The 18,751-nt window shown below is 40.1% G+C and overlaps 1 protein-coding gene across 6 annotated transcripts in view; it reads left to right on the top strand.

Annotated features, from left to right (window-relative positions):
• Positions 1-18,751, top strand: part of IPCEF1 (interaction protein for cytohesin exchange factors 1) — an 85,416-nt gene that overhangs the window by 56,532 nt on the left and 10,133 nt on the right. For 4 of the 6 annotated variants that reach the window (XM_055809746.1, XM_055809747.1, XM_055809745.1 and 1 more), the window contains 3 exons: positions 2,115-2,176; positions 6,155-6,243; positions 11,540-11,909. In XM_055809746.1, the coding sequence (XP_055665721.1) occupies positions 2,115-2,176; positions 6,155-6,243; positions 11,540-11,909 (521 nt within the window). The remainder of the gene's footprint in view (positions 1-2,114; positions 2,177-6,154; positions 6,244-11,539; positions 11,910-18,751) is intronic. The other 2 variants (XM_055809748.1, XM_027796906.2) reach the window with 1 other exon arrangement.

The following is an 18,751-nucleotide window of genomic DNA, read 5'->3' on the forward strand; positions in this document are numbered from 1 at the left end:
GACTGTTCTTTCCCTCTATAAATAGGGAACCTCATAAATACTTACCAACAACAGAAAATGACGAAGGTTGAGACAACCTGTGTGATCTTCTGAAAGGGCTATAAATACAGGAATGCACAATACTACAGCAGTGTACATACTTGCATATTTATTCATAAATCTGTACTCTATAGATGCTTACAAGTAAATAGAGATGGAAAAAATGCATTGTCCTTTACAACTTGGAACAGCACAGAGCATGCTGATGGGGAGATAACCATCCGTTTCTGTATCACTGCATTTCCTACCAGAGCTCCTGAATGGAGTGAGAAGTTCTTGAGGCAGGTGGGCTGAGGATGACTGAGAATGAGGGACTGCTGGACAGGAGTGTTTCTGTTGAAAGTGTAACCCTGGTTGAGAGAGAAGAGGGGGAAGGATGAAGGGAGAAGCAAAAGGAAAATTAGAGCTAATGGAGGATGTTAGTGAGTGCTAACAGCCAGTTTGGAGCCCAGCTGGAAATTCTCAGTGTCTTAATGACACTTTTGAAATGTTTAGTCTCATGTGAGTGAGTGATTGAAGTTTCTGCAGGTGCCCCAGCTCTTATGTCCCCAGAACGGTTTTCTTCAAACTCCACTTCTCGAGTAAATTTCATTTTGGCTTAAAGCTAGGTAGCCTGGTGTTAGAGCAGCTTGCACTATACTGCTCTAATACTAATTCCTCACTGTTGTAACTGATGATGTTTTCCTTGGCAAAGTATAAAATGCATGCATTTAATACATAAAGTACACGCATACTCACGCATATGTCAAAACAGACTAAAAGACATCTGTTCTCTTGGCTCCATTCCTGCAAATACATATGCATGTTAGTGGTTCCAACTGAACTCACCGGGGCATTCATGCATGTCGAGTTACTGGTGTGCATAAATGCTCTCTGGATCATGACCTTTTGTAACTCTTCATGCATATATATCTATTAAATCAATAGTGGGTTTATTAATACAGTCATTTACTTCATTAATTTGGCATGTATTTGCTATTGTCATGCACACTTCATGAGAAGTAAACGTGTGCTGGCTAGCTGAGTGCATTTACCTGGCCAGTTGTATGCAGTTGCTTGTGATCTTTGTGGTTAATGAAGTCCTGGATTTTTTAGCAAACCTTTTCTTTTGTTAGGATTTTTAAAATTTAGAATATCATTCTGTTATGATTAATTGTCAGAAGAAAGTCAAGAATCCACTCTTACAGAACTGATACTTTGTTTTCTTGAATTATGTGGCTCTATTGTTCATACTGCAGTCTAAAAATCCAGCTACTTCGACACTGATCCTACTAGCAAATTTCCCATTGCTTCAGTAGAATCAAGATCAGACACAATGTTTTTTCACAGTTATGAACCTTAGTTCCTGCTCTTCATACCTTCCCTATTTAGGCATTGAGTTTTAATCTGAAAGGCTTCAGATTTTTCAGTCGTTTCTTAAAACCTGGACAGATCTGAATGAACTACAGGCAAACACAATATACAAAAATTATATCTAGGGATTGTTTCTAGCACTAGAAAAATGCAGCCACCTAGGAACATCAATGAAAAAAACCTCTGGTAATAGCTTAAAGCAACACAGGAAGTGAAACTTAGTAAAAACAGAAGTACACAGAGAGTTGAAGAAAGCAGTATGTAATGGTCAGAAAGTCTGGTTTTAAATGGCTCATGTTCTTAGATTGTGCTGTGATAGCTTTGGCCAGGGCAGCTGACACCATCTCCTGTGGCTCCTATGCCTTTTGCTTCGTCTCAGGTGACAGATGACAGACACCTCAAGAGCAGGGCCAAGCCACTGACATTATGATACAGCACAGGTACTTTTCCTTTAGCTTCCACGAATGCAGCTCCTTGGTCATCAGAAGTGCTCTTTTCAAGGTCAGGGAAAGATGTCACAGGCAACTAGTCCTGCTCGCCACAGGGAGAATTAATATTCAGGTAACTGTTGCCTTTCTAGAAAGAAGATCTGATCTAAGAAATAGAAAGAAATATTTTACATCTTTAGGTTAATAAAAATAGATACAGATGCATCTGAAAGGGGCAAAACTGAACAGCATGCAAGTACCCCTAACTCTATATTCCCTCTGTTTCAAATACAGGTGGCTAAGTAAGCTGGGAATGGCTGTAGACCCTCAGGCACCCAATGGGAAGAATGAGGAAGGTATGCTCCTAATGGTGGTTTCAGTGTGTAACTACATCATGTCCTTCACAGTTCTTGCTTGGCCAAATGTCAGCTCTTTCTTTGAAATTGTCAACTTGGGTCCATCTACTGACTGAGCTCAGAGAAACCACACTGACATAGCACAGAGTAATCACAGAAAAAAGAATCAACGGTGAGAAACAGTGCTGCTGAGACACTCAGTGGTCTTGTGAAAGGTGTGTAACTACTTTCTAGCAGTTTGCCAGCTTGCTAAGCCTACCAAATACTAAGAGAAAGAGCTGTACTACTCTGAGTTTTGAGCTGGTAAGGTATATTACAAGAGTTGTGCTGTGGCCCAGGAGCCTGCTAGCTTGGGAACATCTTGTGCAAAGGTTTCAATAACAGCAATGTTCGGGGGTGGTAGTAGTGGTGTACTGAAGACTACAAGTTCATTCAGAGCCAAGCCTAAGTGTTCATTGTGGAATGAGTAATTTTAAAAGTTCCCTATCAATTTATTTATTGTCTTAATTTGCACCCTAACCTAACAGAACATTTTTTGGGGAGGGTACCTGCACTCAGATCACAAATCTGGGCAGAGACAAAGCAAGTCACCTGTCAGAGTGCTTGGGAAAGCTGCTGGTGAGGACACATCCTGGGAGCTTGTTTAGAATGAGAAGTGCTGTGTGTAGTGTTATGTTAACACACCAGGGATGGACTCTGACCTAAGGAACATGTAACATCTGGGCTTTTGACCCTCTGTTTTTAGGGTATTGGTACCCAGTGTCTTTTTTGGAACTTCTCAGGTTGTGAATGAGCTGTCATGAAGAAGAAACAGGTATTTGTAGTAGTATGAACATTTAGGTGGTGCAGCCCATTTTGTCTAAGCACTGAAATGTTCCTGTCTGCATCCCTTTTGCAGTTTCCCAGAATAAGGTTATGCTTTAAGTCCAGGCTTTGGACATGTAATTGCACTATTGATCAGTTTGATCTGGCTCTGTTTATATTCTGGCTCCATTTATACTCTGCCTTTTATAATAAAAGCAGCTTTAGGGCTCGTAATCATACACACCACCAATTCCTGAAGACTCAGCAGGTCTCATCAATTTCTTTGTTTTCAGTTAATGGTTCCTCTTTATTTCTTGTTAGGAAACTTGTTAATTCCCATGCTCCCAAGCTACTTAGAAATGCATGTGTCCTCTTTGAACCCAATATTGTATAAAAACAGTCAGAGATAATCAGGATAAAGGTCTATATTGAGTATTAGACTATGTAGCAAGAGCTGCATAGTAATTGTACTCAGGGAGGAAGTGCTGAAATATGTTGTCCATGTTTTCACAAAGCAGGAGTCGGATGGAAGATGAAGATCATGAAAATTCTATACATGAAAACAATTTTTCTTTAAAGCCTCAAAAAACGTAGCATTGGTTGTGTTGGCTGAATTGAGAATTCAATTCAAAATGAGTCAGCCCGCTAATCTTAATAAAAAAAAAAAATGACAGAAAGATACAAAATAATCTACTCAACCTCTGCATCAGGTTATCTAAGTACCCTGCAGCGAACATAACATAGTTAAGATTTATTCAGCTTTTAAAGCTGGTGGCCCACTTCCACTTCAGAAAAAGGCATTCCAGTTCTGGTTTCAAGCACATCTCATCTTTGCAAGTGTGTTTTGTCACAGGTGCTCCAGCAGCAGCCTTGAGCATGGGTTTGAGCATGGGTTTAGCACCCCACTGACATGCTTGAGGGGACGTGCCCTTGCAGGGGCATTGCTATGTTTCAGAAAAACGCTGTCTTACCCACAGTCACTTCTGTTCCTACTAACCTGGTTCTTTCCTCTGTATCACACATCATAACTCTTCAGGAGGGTCTTGGCACTTGTTATGGCAGTTCTTGTGTATTCATGTACTTTCAATGCATTTTAACACCCCCCCTCCAACCCCATTTGCCTGTTCAGAGTATCAGAAACAGCTGTTGATTCTTTTTCAGTTCTTCTGTGTGCCTAAAAGAGGAGCTGTAGAAACAATAAGCTCTTTGCTAAGAGTTATTCAAGAAGGCATTAATAAAGCCTTAGAATTTGATATAGGCCTTATTGCAGCCAGTTTTAGTTCTTTATGCTAAGATGTGCCAGCACATATTTCCAGTAAACAGAGTAGCAACTATGCTGTTAAAACCCCCTATAGTTCTGCAGGCAGTACGGGGAGAAAAAGTGATGAATCTCTTTAAATTTGACTTTGTTAACATAGAAACTTATCTCTGACGTATAAAACTTTTCTCTCAAAAATTTGTTCCCCTCACACTATACTTATTAAAACACCCAAATGACAAGCACAAAAAAGATGATGTGTGGGTATTTAGTTAAAAGATGGGATAATCACAGGTGATTTCCCAGAAACCGTGCCAACACACTGCTTTCTAGTGGTGTGAACCCAGAAGTCCAGCTCTTACAAAGTAATCCCAGAACATAAACAACCCTCACCTACTTGGGGAGAGACCTGGTGGGATGTTTCCACTGGAGAGTCCCAGTTGCCCTGGGACAGCACAAGTTGCTGCATGCCCCAGCAGCGGAGGGAGAGGCAGTGCAGAGTGCTAGCTCGCATGGGGAATGCAGAAGCAGGGCAGCCTCTGCTCTCCTGACCCTTGGTACTCACTCAGGTTGTCCTCATTAAGCTCCAGCTGTGTCTTTGCAACCTTTCATGTCCCCAGCTCTGTCGGATGGGGATGAGCACTGTCACCCCTCACACGTGGTGCAGGGCAGGATGCAAGCACTTGCTGCTGTAAGGGTTGGAAGTGAAAAAGGACTGTCGTTAAACCCCAGCTGGCAACCAAGTACCACGCAGCTGCTCACTCACTCCATGGGGTGGGGAGGAGAATCAGGAAAATAAGTAAATATTTGGGTTGAGATAAGAATAATCTAATAATTGGCATAAAATGAAATATAGCAATAATAGTAGTAGTAGTAGTAATAAAAATAATAATAGTAGTGGAATAATAATAATAGTAGTGATGAAAAGGAGAGGGAGGGATAGAGGAATAAAATTCAAAAGGAAAAAACAAAACCAAATGATGCACAATACAATTGCTCACCACTTGCTGACCAACGTGTGCTGGGAGATTTAGCAGAGGTAAGTGATCTTGCTCGGTGGTTGCAGCCAGACCCTGGGAATAGGAACCAGCAACTTACTGCCTCCTCTTTCTTGTGTCTCATTCTATCAATGATTAGCACTTCATTCAATCCACTTTTTAAAAGCATCTAAGATTATGCTTTCACCTGCTACACAGGTAGCTGAAAGAAATAACAATGTGATTACCTGCCTGCCACTTGTCAAGGGATATTGAGAGTCCATCAGCTTACTTTTTATTAAATAATAATTAAAAAAAAAAAAGAAAAAAAATGAGTGGTGCATATAGTGCTAAAGTACTGTGTTTACTTCTAGTACTAGCTCTGCACATGTACTGCCATACCACATGGCATGCCTATGTGAGTTACTGTGTGGTGACAGAAGACTCTCATAAGGCTGCTCTATGGTTTCCAAAGCACTATGTAAGCAATCTGTTTCCTCCAAAACTGCAGCCAAAACACCAGTGCCTGTTGCTAGCTCCAGGAAAACTTACTAGTTACAGAGATTAAGGGACAGCATCTGCTACTTGCAGTTTGTCTCCCTAACTTAGACTACAAATGATGCAGCCTTTAAAAGAAAGGGAGGGGGGGAAAAAACCCACCCCAAACTTATTTGTGAAGCTATTTAGAGGAGGGACACCTAGTGTTTCCAGCCATAGCAGATTTTTTTACTTAAAAAAAAAGAAAAAAATACTGCCATGAAGTAGTACCACATTACCACAGGTGGGTTAATTTTCACTGTAGGAGACACTGATGTTACAGCATGGTCCTCAGCCCAGGACATCCTATTTGGTGATCTTTGGTTACCGCAATGCTGTGAGGAATAAGTAAGCATTGGTCTAATACTTCTTTTTTTGCTCATTTTTCCATGTCTGCCTCAGAATGCTATAGTGAAAGTGAACATGATGATCCAGAAATAACAGACACACCACCTCCTCCCTACACAGTCCAGCCACCACCTCCTTCTTCGGTAAGTAGGTTGTAATTATCCTGTTTCTTCTTGCTAGCTGGTTGGAACAAAACTTTCTTGAGGTGGTGGACCTTTGAGGACTAACATAAAAGTGGCTGGAAATGTTGACCCTGTGTGCCTGTGACATGAGGATGCGCTGACTGCCCCTGCCCCATGGCAGAACATGCAGTTATTGCAACCTGTGCTGCCGGGAGCCTCATGCTGTAAAAGAGCAGCTATTTCAGATGGAGGCATATTTGTCTTGCTGGAGAATGGAAGATGTCCCTACCTCATATGCATGCTGTGTCTTTTCTTTACAAGGTTTTTAACACACTGCCATAACCTAGATTTTCATACTATTCTTTTTGTAAAAAAAAACTGTCCCAAATCTTCTTTCTTTTTGTGACCCTGGTAGCATCATCCAACAGATTTGTATTTATATTTATTTGAGCTGTTCTTAAGGCTACTGAATTTGAAGCTACTTTTGTGGCACTGAAGTGAAGGGAAAGAGGCCTCTTCTTACAGTGATAAAATTGGTTCTTTTCCTCTACTTCTGAAAAATAGATTATAAAAACACGAAAAAAGGCACCCTCCCAAAATCTATGCTATTTTTCTCTCTCGCTGAAGCAGATTTGCCCGGAATCTTCCTTCCTGCCTTGCTTCATCTCATAAATTAGAATAAGCACTATGTACCCTTATGCATCTAATCAAATTGACTTGCCTAATTATTAGCCACTTATCACCCTATTAATCTTATTTCTATACTGTTGCCCTTCCCAGTGATCTCATCTCCCTTTACATGTGCTTTAAGATATGAGGTTTACTTAATTCTGTGTTTAGAAATGAGTAATCTGGTTTGGGATGGTAATGCAGCTGAAACAGGGGATCCTGAGTTTAAGCCTTTCCCTTCCCCAGCTGAAAGTTAACATTGAGGGCTATGCAGCAATATATTTAGTACTAAATCACCTCATTGCATCTCATGGAAGGGAAGTGTCTGCTGCCTCACTGGTGTGGTACAGGTTCCCGTATGGCACACTGAAATGATACCCAGTAGCTGCAGTTGGCACAGAGGCAGTGAAGCAGGAGCAAATTTGAAATACACAGATGAGCTGGAGAAGCTTGCGCGGTCACAGGCAACAATAAAAGGAGATGTCAAGCGCAGGGTTGCCTATTTGGCAATCCTTAGTTAGCTTCTGCAAAACTGGGAGTGTATATCACACTGTCACTCACTTGCCCCCTTCTGCTTCAGTCAGATAAGCCAGTCTTCACTTCCCCTCCTGAAACAGCTGTGTAATGTTAATCACTGTAAAACAGCCCACCCGGCACTCAGGGGGTGCGTGGTGTCCGCTGCTGTGTAAAGCGTGATTCTTCATTGCCTGTATTAACTGGAAGTTAAATGTGGCTGAGTGGCTATAAATACCGGAGAAAATAGGAACCTTGGCAATATGTCTTCAGGAGTTATTCTAGGCCCAAGGCCGATAATGAAGCATCTTGAATTTTATGCCTCAGTGGTTCGCCTTTAAAAGGCTGTAGATGTCTTTCCCGTCTGCTCACCTCTGAGTGAATGCCTGCATTTTTCCAGATGATGAGTTTTAAACAGGTGCTGTTTTTTAGTTTTCTGTTTTTCTGGCTTCCTGCTGCTTGTCAGTCTGTTGCTGCAGAGGTGATCTCCGGTTGTATCCTTCCCATATGCTCCTCTTGAGTGCTGGCCTCCACGTTTCAGCAGGGGACACATAGGAGGCAGGCAGTGGTGCAGGTGCTGGGGGGTCCTGCTTTCTCAGCCTTTACCTTAAAGGTAAAGTTATCCTCCCTCCAGCCTTTAGCTCTCTCAGCTGATTTTCCTTCTCCTCATCCCCAGCTTAACATCCCTTCCCCCATGGACAAAGGTTAGTGTCTCCTGAGAAAAATTGTCATTTTTTTCACCCCAGAAGTGGCCACAGGAGCCAACACAGCTGTGTTTGACTGCAAAACAGTCTTCTTTTAAACACTTGATTTAATGACCCTTTCCCTTCTGGACAAGTACTGGAGCAAGGAAACTGGAACTGTTGGGAAAGAACAGCTCCTGATGGAAAGTCAGTTCTAGGAGTGGAACTCTTGGTTGTCTCAGGGAAGGCTGGTTAAACGTTGCTTGCTGCCTGTTTATTTGCTGTGGAGTTTTTGAACCAAGCTGTGAGGTCCCAAACATGTGACGGATTTGGGTTGACACTCTGTGGGTACACCACTTTTGGAAGGCTTGCTTGAACCTTTTCACATTGCTACTGCAAGAGACACTTATCCTGGAAACCCAGCCCAGGATCAAGAATGCCACAGGCAGCAACTGGGGTTCATTATTTTATATAATTTTTATCTTTTTTTACTGTTGCACTTCTTCCTTCCAAGTGCCAAAGGGATTTTGCAAAATATTAGGAGCTATACGTAATTTCGAAAATCAGACCAATACTCTTTTAAGCAGAAAGGCCTCCATACTTCTTGAGATCAACTCCAGACTTAAAACTGTTAAGCCTGGAAATTAATAGCCACCCAGGTGCAGGCTCTATGACATACTAGAACAGCAAATATTTTGCTGTAATTCTAGCACAAAATTTTCACTTGCTGATCCAAACCATTCTGAATCTTGAAAAATAAAAGAGTAGTGATTATGAGCTTTCTATGTCTATGCATGCTTTTGGGTACTGTGGAAGAAAAAAGCAAGCGAGGAACAAGTAAACTTTAACATCTGTAGGAGAAAAGTTAAACTGACCATCTGCATTGACTTCTCCACATGTGAATGGATTTAAAGTTTTAAAAGCAGCAGCTATATATTGAGACAATAGATTTCAGCAGTCCCAAAAGAGCAGTTGAGGTGTTTCATGGTGATAATTTTTCTTTAAAAAATGCCTAGAGACTCATTGATCTTCAGTGGAATCCTTATGATCTGCTGGCTCAAGCATCTGCATTTTAAAATGTCCTCAAATGGACATTTATTATTATATGGATGATTGCAAAACTTCCAAAGGAACTGCTCAAGTAAGTTAGGCAAACACTTGTCATGCCAAAGGGGAGAAAAAAAAATAAAGCACAACACATATGTAGAGAAAAAGAAACACATTCTGGTAGTCATCTTTATTCTCACCCACATTTTTTTATTTAATACACAATGAAAATGAAAACAAAAATATATTCCACTCAGTAAGGCACAGTTTTCATTTCATTAGCACTTTCTTTTGCATGGAAAAATGCCAGAAAAATAGAGGTGAGATCTAACATCTTCCTTTCCTGTCTTTGAACACTTGAAATGAGACGATCCACACCAAGTGAGCAAGAGCTTTTACTGTTTGGTTGTTCTGCTTGGCTATACAAATGCTTCAACAATTTGTCATTGCAATAGGAGCTCTTAGATGAAATGCTTAAGGTCCCTTTGTTCCCAAGGACATTTTTATTACTCCTACTTGTAGTTTATGACAACATCTCCTTGTCCTTTGCTTTAGGATGCATTTGTGAAAGTTTCCATTTTAAAAACAAAAATGCACCTGAAACACAATGTTGTACGTCTTGTAATAGGAATATAAATTAAGTCTGGTCTCCTTTGGGACAATCTTGGAGGAACTGCTTTGAAAATTTAGATAAGTGAAGAAAGTGCTACAAATGGTGACCCACAATTTTATATTGGTCCTCCTCATCTTCTGAATTGATTAGTAGCTGCATGATACAGCTACATTAGAAGCACAGAAGCTAAATTTACTCTCTTTTTTTTTTTTTTTCCTGTGAAAAGGAAGTAGTATACAATACAGCAACACTGAATTGCAGAAGTTTAAATATCATAAACAAAAAAATTGTCACTCTTGGTTTGGTTTATATGAATAGATTTTATTTCTAGTTTACCAGGTTGTAAGTAAGTGTTCCAAGCTAGTCCCTTTATTGTGCTTGCAGCTTGTCTGGGTTTCCCTCACACTTCAGTAATTTTCAGTACTTTCAGTTTAGTTATCATCTGGTTTAATCCTTACACAAATCTATTCTACATACGTATTAAGAACATAAACTAGCCAGAATTGTGGTCCATTAAGCCTGGTATGCTGATTCTGGCATCGGCCAGTAGCAGATGATTTGCAAAGGAGTAAATTTCTGCCATAGCAGATACAAGAAATTTGGCTTTAATATCATGATGATCTCATCACAATTTCTGGTAGTTTCTGCTAAGAGCTTAACTTGAAGGCTTTGTCTCCCCTTGTCTTCCATTACTTTATTGCTGTCAATTAATCCTCTTCTGCATATTTGGATGCATATTTGTGTGTTTGTGTAGGTATTGGTGGTTAAAAAGCAGACTAGAGCTAGTTCTTCATGAGTGAGTTGCTTTTGGTGACCAAACTAATAATACAACTCAATCAATATAGATGCCTACTGTAGGCAGATGGGCATCTATGACTTGTCTGGGAAGCTAAATACTTCTCAAAACTTTGTTTTCTCTCAACCTTTCTTTGCATTTAATTGTGCATTTATCCTGCCCTCTCTCATTCAACTCCTAGCTCCTAACGATGACTATTAGATGTCTCTGAGACCTTTCTGATTGTATGTGCTCTTGTTAAAGCAGGGTGACAAGTTCAGTATGGAGGGCCTTAGGATGTCTTAATGATTTCTGACATGTTTCTAGTAAAGTTTGGGTCCCTTTCCAAATTAATGTACTGAAGGATGAATCTTAGCAGGTGAACTAGCAGCACAAATCTTGTACCATTCCCCTTTTCCCGCCCTCCGCCCCATGACTGTCTGTTTTTAATTTCCACCATTAATTTGCTATCTTATTACTCATCAACCTTTTTGCCGTGGTGATTGATTAGTCCCTTGAATGGATCAGGTAAAATGGCTTTGTGTGGTGAGAAGGCCAAAGTACTTCAGTGCGTTGGGCCCATTTCTGTCTGTCCGTGGCTATGGCATTGGCAGATTTATTGAATCTTCAAAACAACTTCATGTTCAGTGCTAATTAGGAGTTTTTTTTCTGCATTCTTGATTAGACCTATAAAATGAAGAAGAAAAAGTCAATGTGAGTGTAAGGCCTAGCATGGAAGGCTACATTCAATGCAATATTTCTCCTTAGTGTTTTTTTTAGGCATTGTCAGTTTTTTATTTGTTTTATCTCTGGCTTCCTTGTGGCTTAGTTTCTGAAGTTACTGCTTTGTAGGAGATTGATATTGGCTGCCATATCTCAGGCTTGTTTGAATGGTTACTTAATCAGATTACATAATTTTTTTTGTCAGCATTTCAGCTGCATATCTACATATAGAACCTAGGAACAAGAATAACTTGCAAATAATTTTTCTCCCCCTCTCCCCTTGTTTCTGGAAAGCAGGATCCACAGAAGTCTTCTTTCACCTCAACTCTGTCAAGTGAAGCATCTTGTTCTCTCTCCTCTCCTGAAAGTACTTTCAACTCCCAAGAGTCATCATCTTCCTTGACATCCAAAGTGGTTTATTCCGAGAGGCAGTCCTGGCTTGACCTAGTTAACAGCTCTGCCATGGAAGAGGGTGATCAGCCTTTAACTTTCTGCGTACAGATTCACTCTGATGAGCCACCAGAAGTAGACTGTGGAGATGCAGCAGACAGCCAGGAGGTCCAGCTTTCCAAACCCAGTGGTGGATCCCAAAACTCTTTTTTAGGTCCAGATACAAATTGTCTAGCTGTGCCAGACGCAACAGGACAGAGATCACTAGCCAAAGGTGAGCTAATGAGAGAGGAGAGTTTTGTCTGCAAATCCATACAATATGGGAGTTCAGGGTTTTTCCTCAGCTTCCTTTCCTCTCTTCCTTCCTTTACATTCTTCACTGAAGAGTCTTCCAGTGGCACATCATTTATAACTAATATTTTGTTTATTGCGTGTTAAATATGTAACCTAGTATCTAATTGGTAAGTACCTTTACAGATCTTCTCAAATTTTTCTTATGTGTTAAAATCATAGCCTCTGTATAAAATTCTAACATAGACACATTTTTATTAGCTTGCTTTATTTCAATACAGCTGTCTTTTATTAGTTTGGATTGAATAAAAATTTTAAGAAAGTATGTCACAGAATTGACACTCTAAGGAAAATGGCATATGTAGGAAGTGCTGAGCACGGGGTTAGGTCAACCTAATTTTAAAAATAAAAGCAGTTGCATTTACTTCCAGTATGTATTCCCTATTTGTTTCATTAAGCTTCATTGTAATCAAAAGGAAACAACTGTGATCCTGAATAAGAAAGTCCATTAGCACTGATTTTGCTTAACCAAATGGATATCTACATAGGTATTTTCCTAATGAAATGTGCTGCTAAATTAAAAGGGTGGCGTAGTTCCAGAATTTGCTCATTGTTACTGTTAATAGCTCTCCTGCCATAGCCAGGCAATGTGTATTGCCTTTTGAGCAAAGCTGCTTCTTCCTGCATTAAAAGCAACTGAAGCATGAGGCATTCCTGGCATACAACATATTGAAATGAGAAGATGCTCAGCATGCTGTGTGGAGAGGTAATACATGAGGAAGCAACAATGTTTTTGTGGATCAGGTCTACCCATGATTCCAAATCCTTGTAAAGATTTGAAGCAAGTACTTTGGTTTTTTTGGAAGAGCAGTGTTGTCTTGTTACAATACAAAACAAAGCTGCATCTAAAAGCTTAGGCTGAAGGTAAGGCGAAGGTGGAAAGAAACCGTGCTGGACTTGCTGGGAACTTAGGAGTATTTCTCTGTGGGTGAGCTTGGCATTGATTAAAAAAAAAAAACAACCAACCAACCAACCAACCAAAACTCCCCCCCCAAAAAAAACCCCAGAAACTGAGTGAAGTACAGATTTTAGCAAAAGTGAAAATTAACTCAGAGTGTTTTGTGCTCAGCTTCATTATCCATATTCTAGGCTGCTCCACTAGAGACTTCTGTAGCAATGAAGATCAGTATGAAAACTGAGAGCAAATGTATGTACCATGTGGCAGAAAAGAGTGGATGTTTTGGGAGAGTTACTGTGGAATCTAATTCCCATAAGCTCTGTCTTTGTAAGTAGTGAAAAGGCTGAGGCTGGCAAAAACAGGATCCCTAAAGAAAATGTCACAAAGATGTAGTAAATGCATAGTCTTCTGTAATTTCACCTTTTGGGTTAATTTTGACTATGTAATGCCTTTGGGAAACAATATTAGGTACATTCAGGTGGATTGTTGCAGTGTAGGTCATTTATGACATGATGGCTTGTAGATCCTGTTGAGCAAGATTCAGTGGTTGCTCTTCAGAAATCTGAACTTTTGCTTAGAATATCTTACGCTGGTATTGTCAGGAGTCCTGCAGTAATTCATAGGTTAATGCTTTCCATCATAACTGCAAGGGTGACAAGTACTTTCTATGGTTGTAGAATTAGCATGACACATTTATAATTATTTAAAGCACAGTTTGACAGGCTCAATAATACTAACCAATAAAAATAGGATTAAATTGTAAATCAAGGCACATTTTAGTATATTCCTGACATTTGTAAAGTGGTTTAATTTTCCCAAAAATATTCCCGGGGAAATGAATTCTTCTGTTGCTCACTGTTTAGCTGATGGCCAACCCTGATCGAAGAATACTTCCATCCTAAGCACACCCGTGATCTCTGATGGAATTCCAGAAATAGATCATTTCAATGAGACAGTCACTATGGAAACTGTATAACCTCACTAGTTACTGTCTGCATTGTAACCCACTGTTGAACAAGTAAGATGTACACCACACACATTTTTCTTTTCTTTTTCAGTATGGGGAGGGGATGGAAAGTGTTGGCATGTGGGGCCCTCCCCTGCAATGGCCACTGAAAAAGTAAATTTGCAAGGAGATTAGTTAAGCTACTTCAATTTGAGAATGAGGTAGGAAAAAGGATTAACATAAAATAGCAATTCAGTTCCAAATGAAAGTTATCAAAAAGGATACAATTCTGTTTCTGTGGCTTATCCCCCAAGAATTTTCCCCTCCAGCTAGTTGATAAGGATGTGCACAAATACTGTGAGATGAATGCAAACTGTGGGATAAAAGCTAGCTGCAAAGCCTCATGATTTACAATAACTAGTAAGAACACCCTTGTTATCTGATGTGAAACAAGAATGCATATCTCAGTGCAGTTCATATTATTTGCTATACAATGCTTCTGAATAGTGTATTTTCAACAGCTCATCATGTTTTAGAGCACTGAGACTGTATCCAGGAGGAGACAGGTCTGCCTTGCATGGGCATCTGTCCTGGAAGTGCATGTCCCCTGTGCATAAAGCCAGCCTTGCTGTTATCAGAACAGGTATGTGGTCCTTGAACCTACTTCCCACAGAGTGTTCAAGTGTGTCCATGCTCTCTCCTTCTCCTTGTGAGTACAGAAAAAACCTGTCACACACTCTGTTTTGCAGCCACACTCTGTTTAGTGAAAGCCAATGAGGAATTTTTGGTTGTAGCTGATAGCAGCCTAGAGCTGAAGTGTGAGTTTTCAAGAGCACTTTTGTTGAAGAACACTTTTGGTGGCCAAAGTGGAAAATAGCAAAAGAAATGGAGGCCAATGTGAAAAAAGTTGGTACCTAGAAGGAAGAAAGAGTAGTTGTGGCTTTGTGGGAAGAACTTATCATGAAAATACAAAAATAGTGAAGAAACCTCAGTGATGAGTTAAACAATGGAAGAAGTTTCTCAAAGATAAATGGATGAATCTCTGTAGGAGAAACTACAGCTTCAACTAAATGATCATGGGTAATTTTTTCAATGAAAATTATTTAATGAAATCTGCTAAGCAACTGTGTTTGGTGCAAGGAGCTGTACCATACAATGTTTTTAATGATCTTTCCAGCCACTCTTAGTGAAACTGGAACACTCTTAGTGTTATGACCATTCTCAGTGTTGATTACTGGGGAGAGGTTACATACCAGAAAGCAATACAAAGGTACAAAAAAGATGAGTTTAACAGTTTTCTCTTTTGGAAGATGATCAGCTTTGTGGGAATATTTAATACTTTCATGTTGCAGCTTGCTTCATGCATAGTGACAAAGGATACAAAGCTGCCTGTGACACAAAGAAACCGAAAGGTAAACAAGAAATGGTTGAGAATACAAACAGCTATCTGACTACGTGCTCTGTATCCAGAAGCTGGCCTTGCCCTGTCCGGAATGGCTAGACACACTCTGCAGCCGAACTCCATCCTTTATATTTCTTCTGGCAACCACTGGAACAAAAAAAATCTGACTATGACCCACCTCCATCATCATCAAAAACTATGATAAGAAAAGGAAGCTGCAAAAACTGAGAAGTTACTGTAAGAGAGCAGGAGTGTGTGTTTATATTTATTTAGGGATCTTCTACTGTAGCAACAACATCCTTCTTCCTTGCATTTTCTGAAGGTTTTATGATCACGTGAAGTTAATGTACCTTGGCAAGGAATTCTTATGGTACCACTTCTGGGTTATTTATTTTACCTTAGCTCACAGTAGCTAGTAGAAGATCTGGTGTGTGCCAGTATTTTGAAAAACCTGGAAAGCTTTTCAAATATAACTTGAATTTTACCTGGATTGGATTTGTGGGAAGGAGTTGGTTAAATAGGAACTGGATGAATTGAATTCCTTCTTTTCTCAGAACTGACATCCTCTTCTTCTTTGTAGTCTGCCTGTGCCAGTAATAGCCAGAACAGATCCTCTGGTGTGCTCTGGCCCCTTTATTCCTTCTGCAAATGTTACACAAAATGTCCAGATCATGGCTGAGACTAGCCAAGCAGTGTGCCTATGGTAGGAACAACTATGTAGAGAAATAACTGTGTTTGAATGATTATTTTGTTTCTCATCAAAAAGGCTTTAGAAATCACAGTGAAAACTATAATGTTATGGTTTTCTGAACTCTCTGAAAAAGGGATACTTATTTGTGTTGTTTCCAGTTCAGTCACAGTTTGTTAAAATGCTATCCCTCACTGCTGAGTCCTCTATACTGTTATAGTCATGATCATCTAACTGTTCATGGTAACATGCTTTTCCTGTTATTTTCTCCCACTTTCTTCTACCTTTAGTTCCGCATTTGCCAGTGAGGAGTTTGCCTAAGCTATGCCCATGTAATTTGAATATTTCCTGTCTTTTCTGTTCTGTAGCTATGTGGAAAAGGTGATTTCCCCAAAGTATCATCATATTCCCATTGAAAAGTCCATTACCACTATGGAGAAGGAAGGGATGGGGGTGTGGGTAGGTGGGTAGGCAAGGGCAAAAGCAGTTTATGGTTTTTTCCCTCTGCTCCCACCAGCCTAGGTGTATATGTTGTCCCATTGGCATCAAAAGTTCTGGAAGAATTAGAAATGGAGGTGCTGGCACAGCTACAAGAAGCTCCTAAGAGCAGCAAAGACAGGAGGAAGAAGCAGATATTTTATTTTATTTTTTTTGCCTGGGATTAATACACAGTTGGAAAGCTGTGGAATCTCAGTTAGAGAATGGGAGAACAAGTATTCATATTTCAGTTTAGATTTAGTAAGATATGTTCTGTTGGAGGTAGTTTTTAATGCAAAATGCACTTTCTGCTGAACATTGCCAGTTTCTCTATCTTTACTGCTGGGAAACAATCAGCTTGGTTTCCCACAGCTGCTTTTTGAAAAGTTCTGGATAATTTCACTTTTTTAGGCTTAAAAAGCATGGAAGTTGAGATTTCAGGCAGGGTCCTGTATTGCTGCTGAAAGGTGGGTAGTCTCAATACCTTAATGTCTCCCACCTGTGGTAAGTTGGCCGACAGGAAGGTGGAAGCTGAAAATCGAGGAGGTGAAAAGCTGGCGTGTTGAACCTCTGGTGGCTTGCTCTTGTCTGTAATATCTTCCATTAGTTAAAGGAAAATTCCAGCTAAGTTGCATCAAGCCACAAAATTGTGTTTTACTTCTCCTGAAACAGAATTTGTCAGAAGTTCTGGCTTGCCTGAAATATTAACTTTTTTTCCTCACTCCAACCTAGAAGGTCTCTTTCTCTTGAATGTTAAAATATCTCAGGGCAGAGCTTCTCTTTCCCTCAGGTCAGCACTGGTTCTTTTCCACTTTCCCCACTGTGGAGTCTGACAAAGTTAGACTTTGTCCAATTAGACTTTGCCTAATTAAGAGCTGTACAACACTAAAGAATTTTTCCAGAAGTGCTATGAAACTTCAGCAGGCTGCAAGGCTTGTGAGTGAAGGGCATGGTGAAGGATCCTCAGAAGACTGATCCTTCTGTGGCATCACTGAACAGAATTGCTTATAGTTAATACCACCGAGGGAAGGCAAAAGTGCACGATGCATGCGTTTCTCTGTGTGCATACTCATAAATGCACATGATATGTAGTATCCTTCTGCTGTTGCCATTTGTTCCTTACCACTAATCCTTCAGTAGGTCCTGAGAGAAAAAATGAATGTATTTTATCTTTAAAATAACATGAGATAAAGAAGTGCTGTAGTAGCATTTCAGTTTCCTAACATGCATGCCCAAGACTGAAGGTGCTTAGCTTGAAGAGGACTGGTGAAAGTGTTAACTTGCAATGTTTTATTTTTAAGTGATTTTGAATGAGTGCTTGCTGTTAGCTGTGTGACCTGTCTAGAAAGACTCACTCCAGAGCAGTGCTAGTGACGCATGCTATTACAAATCTTTGCCAGCAAAATACATCCATCGTTATAAAGCCTCAGAGGTTAACAAAACTTAGAGTAGGCATGGTACATTTATCTCTGGGAGGCTGGCACAGACAATCTGTTCATTTTAACACCCGGCCCCGATCTTGTGTTCTGTGTGCTTTTTGCATACTGTTTTACTTTGTGATGGAAAGCAAATATTTTATAACAATCAGATAGTATAGTCTAGACAGTTCAGGTTTCATAGGAGGAATCCAGATCACTGAAGCCTAAAAATACAGAGCTGGTGAATGCCTGTGCTTCTTTTAGAGACTTGCTCATCTGCAGGACAGTGATCTGACTCCAGGTGCAAGGGAGTTAAGTGATACCAAGTGCTGGGAAAATGTGCTGTGAATGTTTGAAGCTGGAGAAAAAAGTCTGGTCTGTGCTTAAGCCTTGAGTCACTTGCTTTATCTCTGCTATTTAATTTTCTCTCGGGTGTTTTGTGGAGAAAACAAGCAAGCAAACTACAGGTAGTGCTTTCTTCTTTTACTTTTGTGGCATTAAGAGGCTTGTGAAATACCATAATGCACCATTGTGTGAGTGAGGAGAAATATTTCCTTATCACAGATTATTTTATTTGGCTTGTTAATTGACTGCTAGACATAATGTCTCTTCCCTTCCTCCATTACTTCTCCCCCTTTCAGATTTACAGCATCAACCTAGTGTGTTCAGTGGTAGCTTCAAGCCTGCAAAACATGGGCTTTTGCTTTCTGAGCTTGGTGCAGGGGAACTCGGGACAGTGAAGGTAAAAGTCCAGGCAGGTACCAGTTGTCTGGCCTCAATTTACAGAGGTTTCTTGGCAGCCATGCTCTTCATCGATGGCAACATTGTCTACTTCTATACAAAAGCACAATGTTAAGATACTGTTTTGTAATTTTTTAACTTGTGGGAGGGGTTCCCTGCTCATCAATGTAAACAAAGATGGAGACAAAAAATGGT

The sequence above is a fragment of the Falco peregrinus genome, chromosome 7 (genome assembly GCF_023634155.1).
Source record: "Falco peregrinus isolate bFalPer1 chromosome 7, bFalPer1.pri, whole genome shotgun sequence".
NCBI lineage: Eukaryota > Metazoa > Chordata > Aves > Falconiformes > Falconidae > Falco > Falco peregrinus.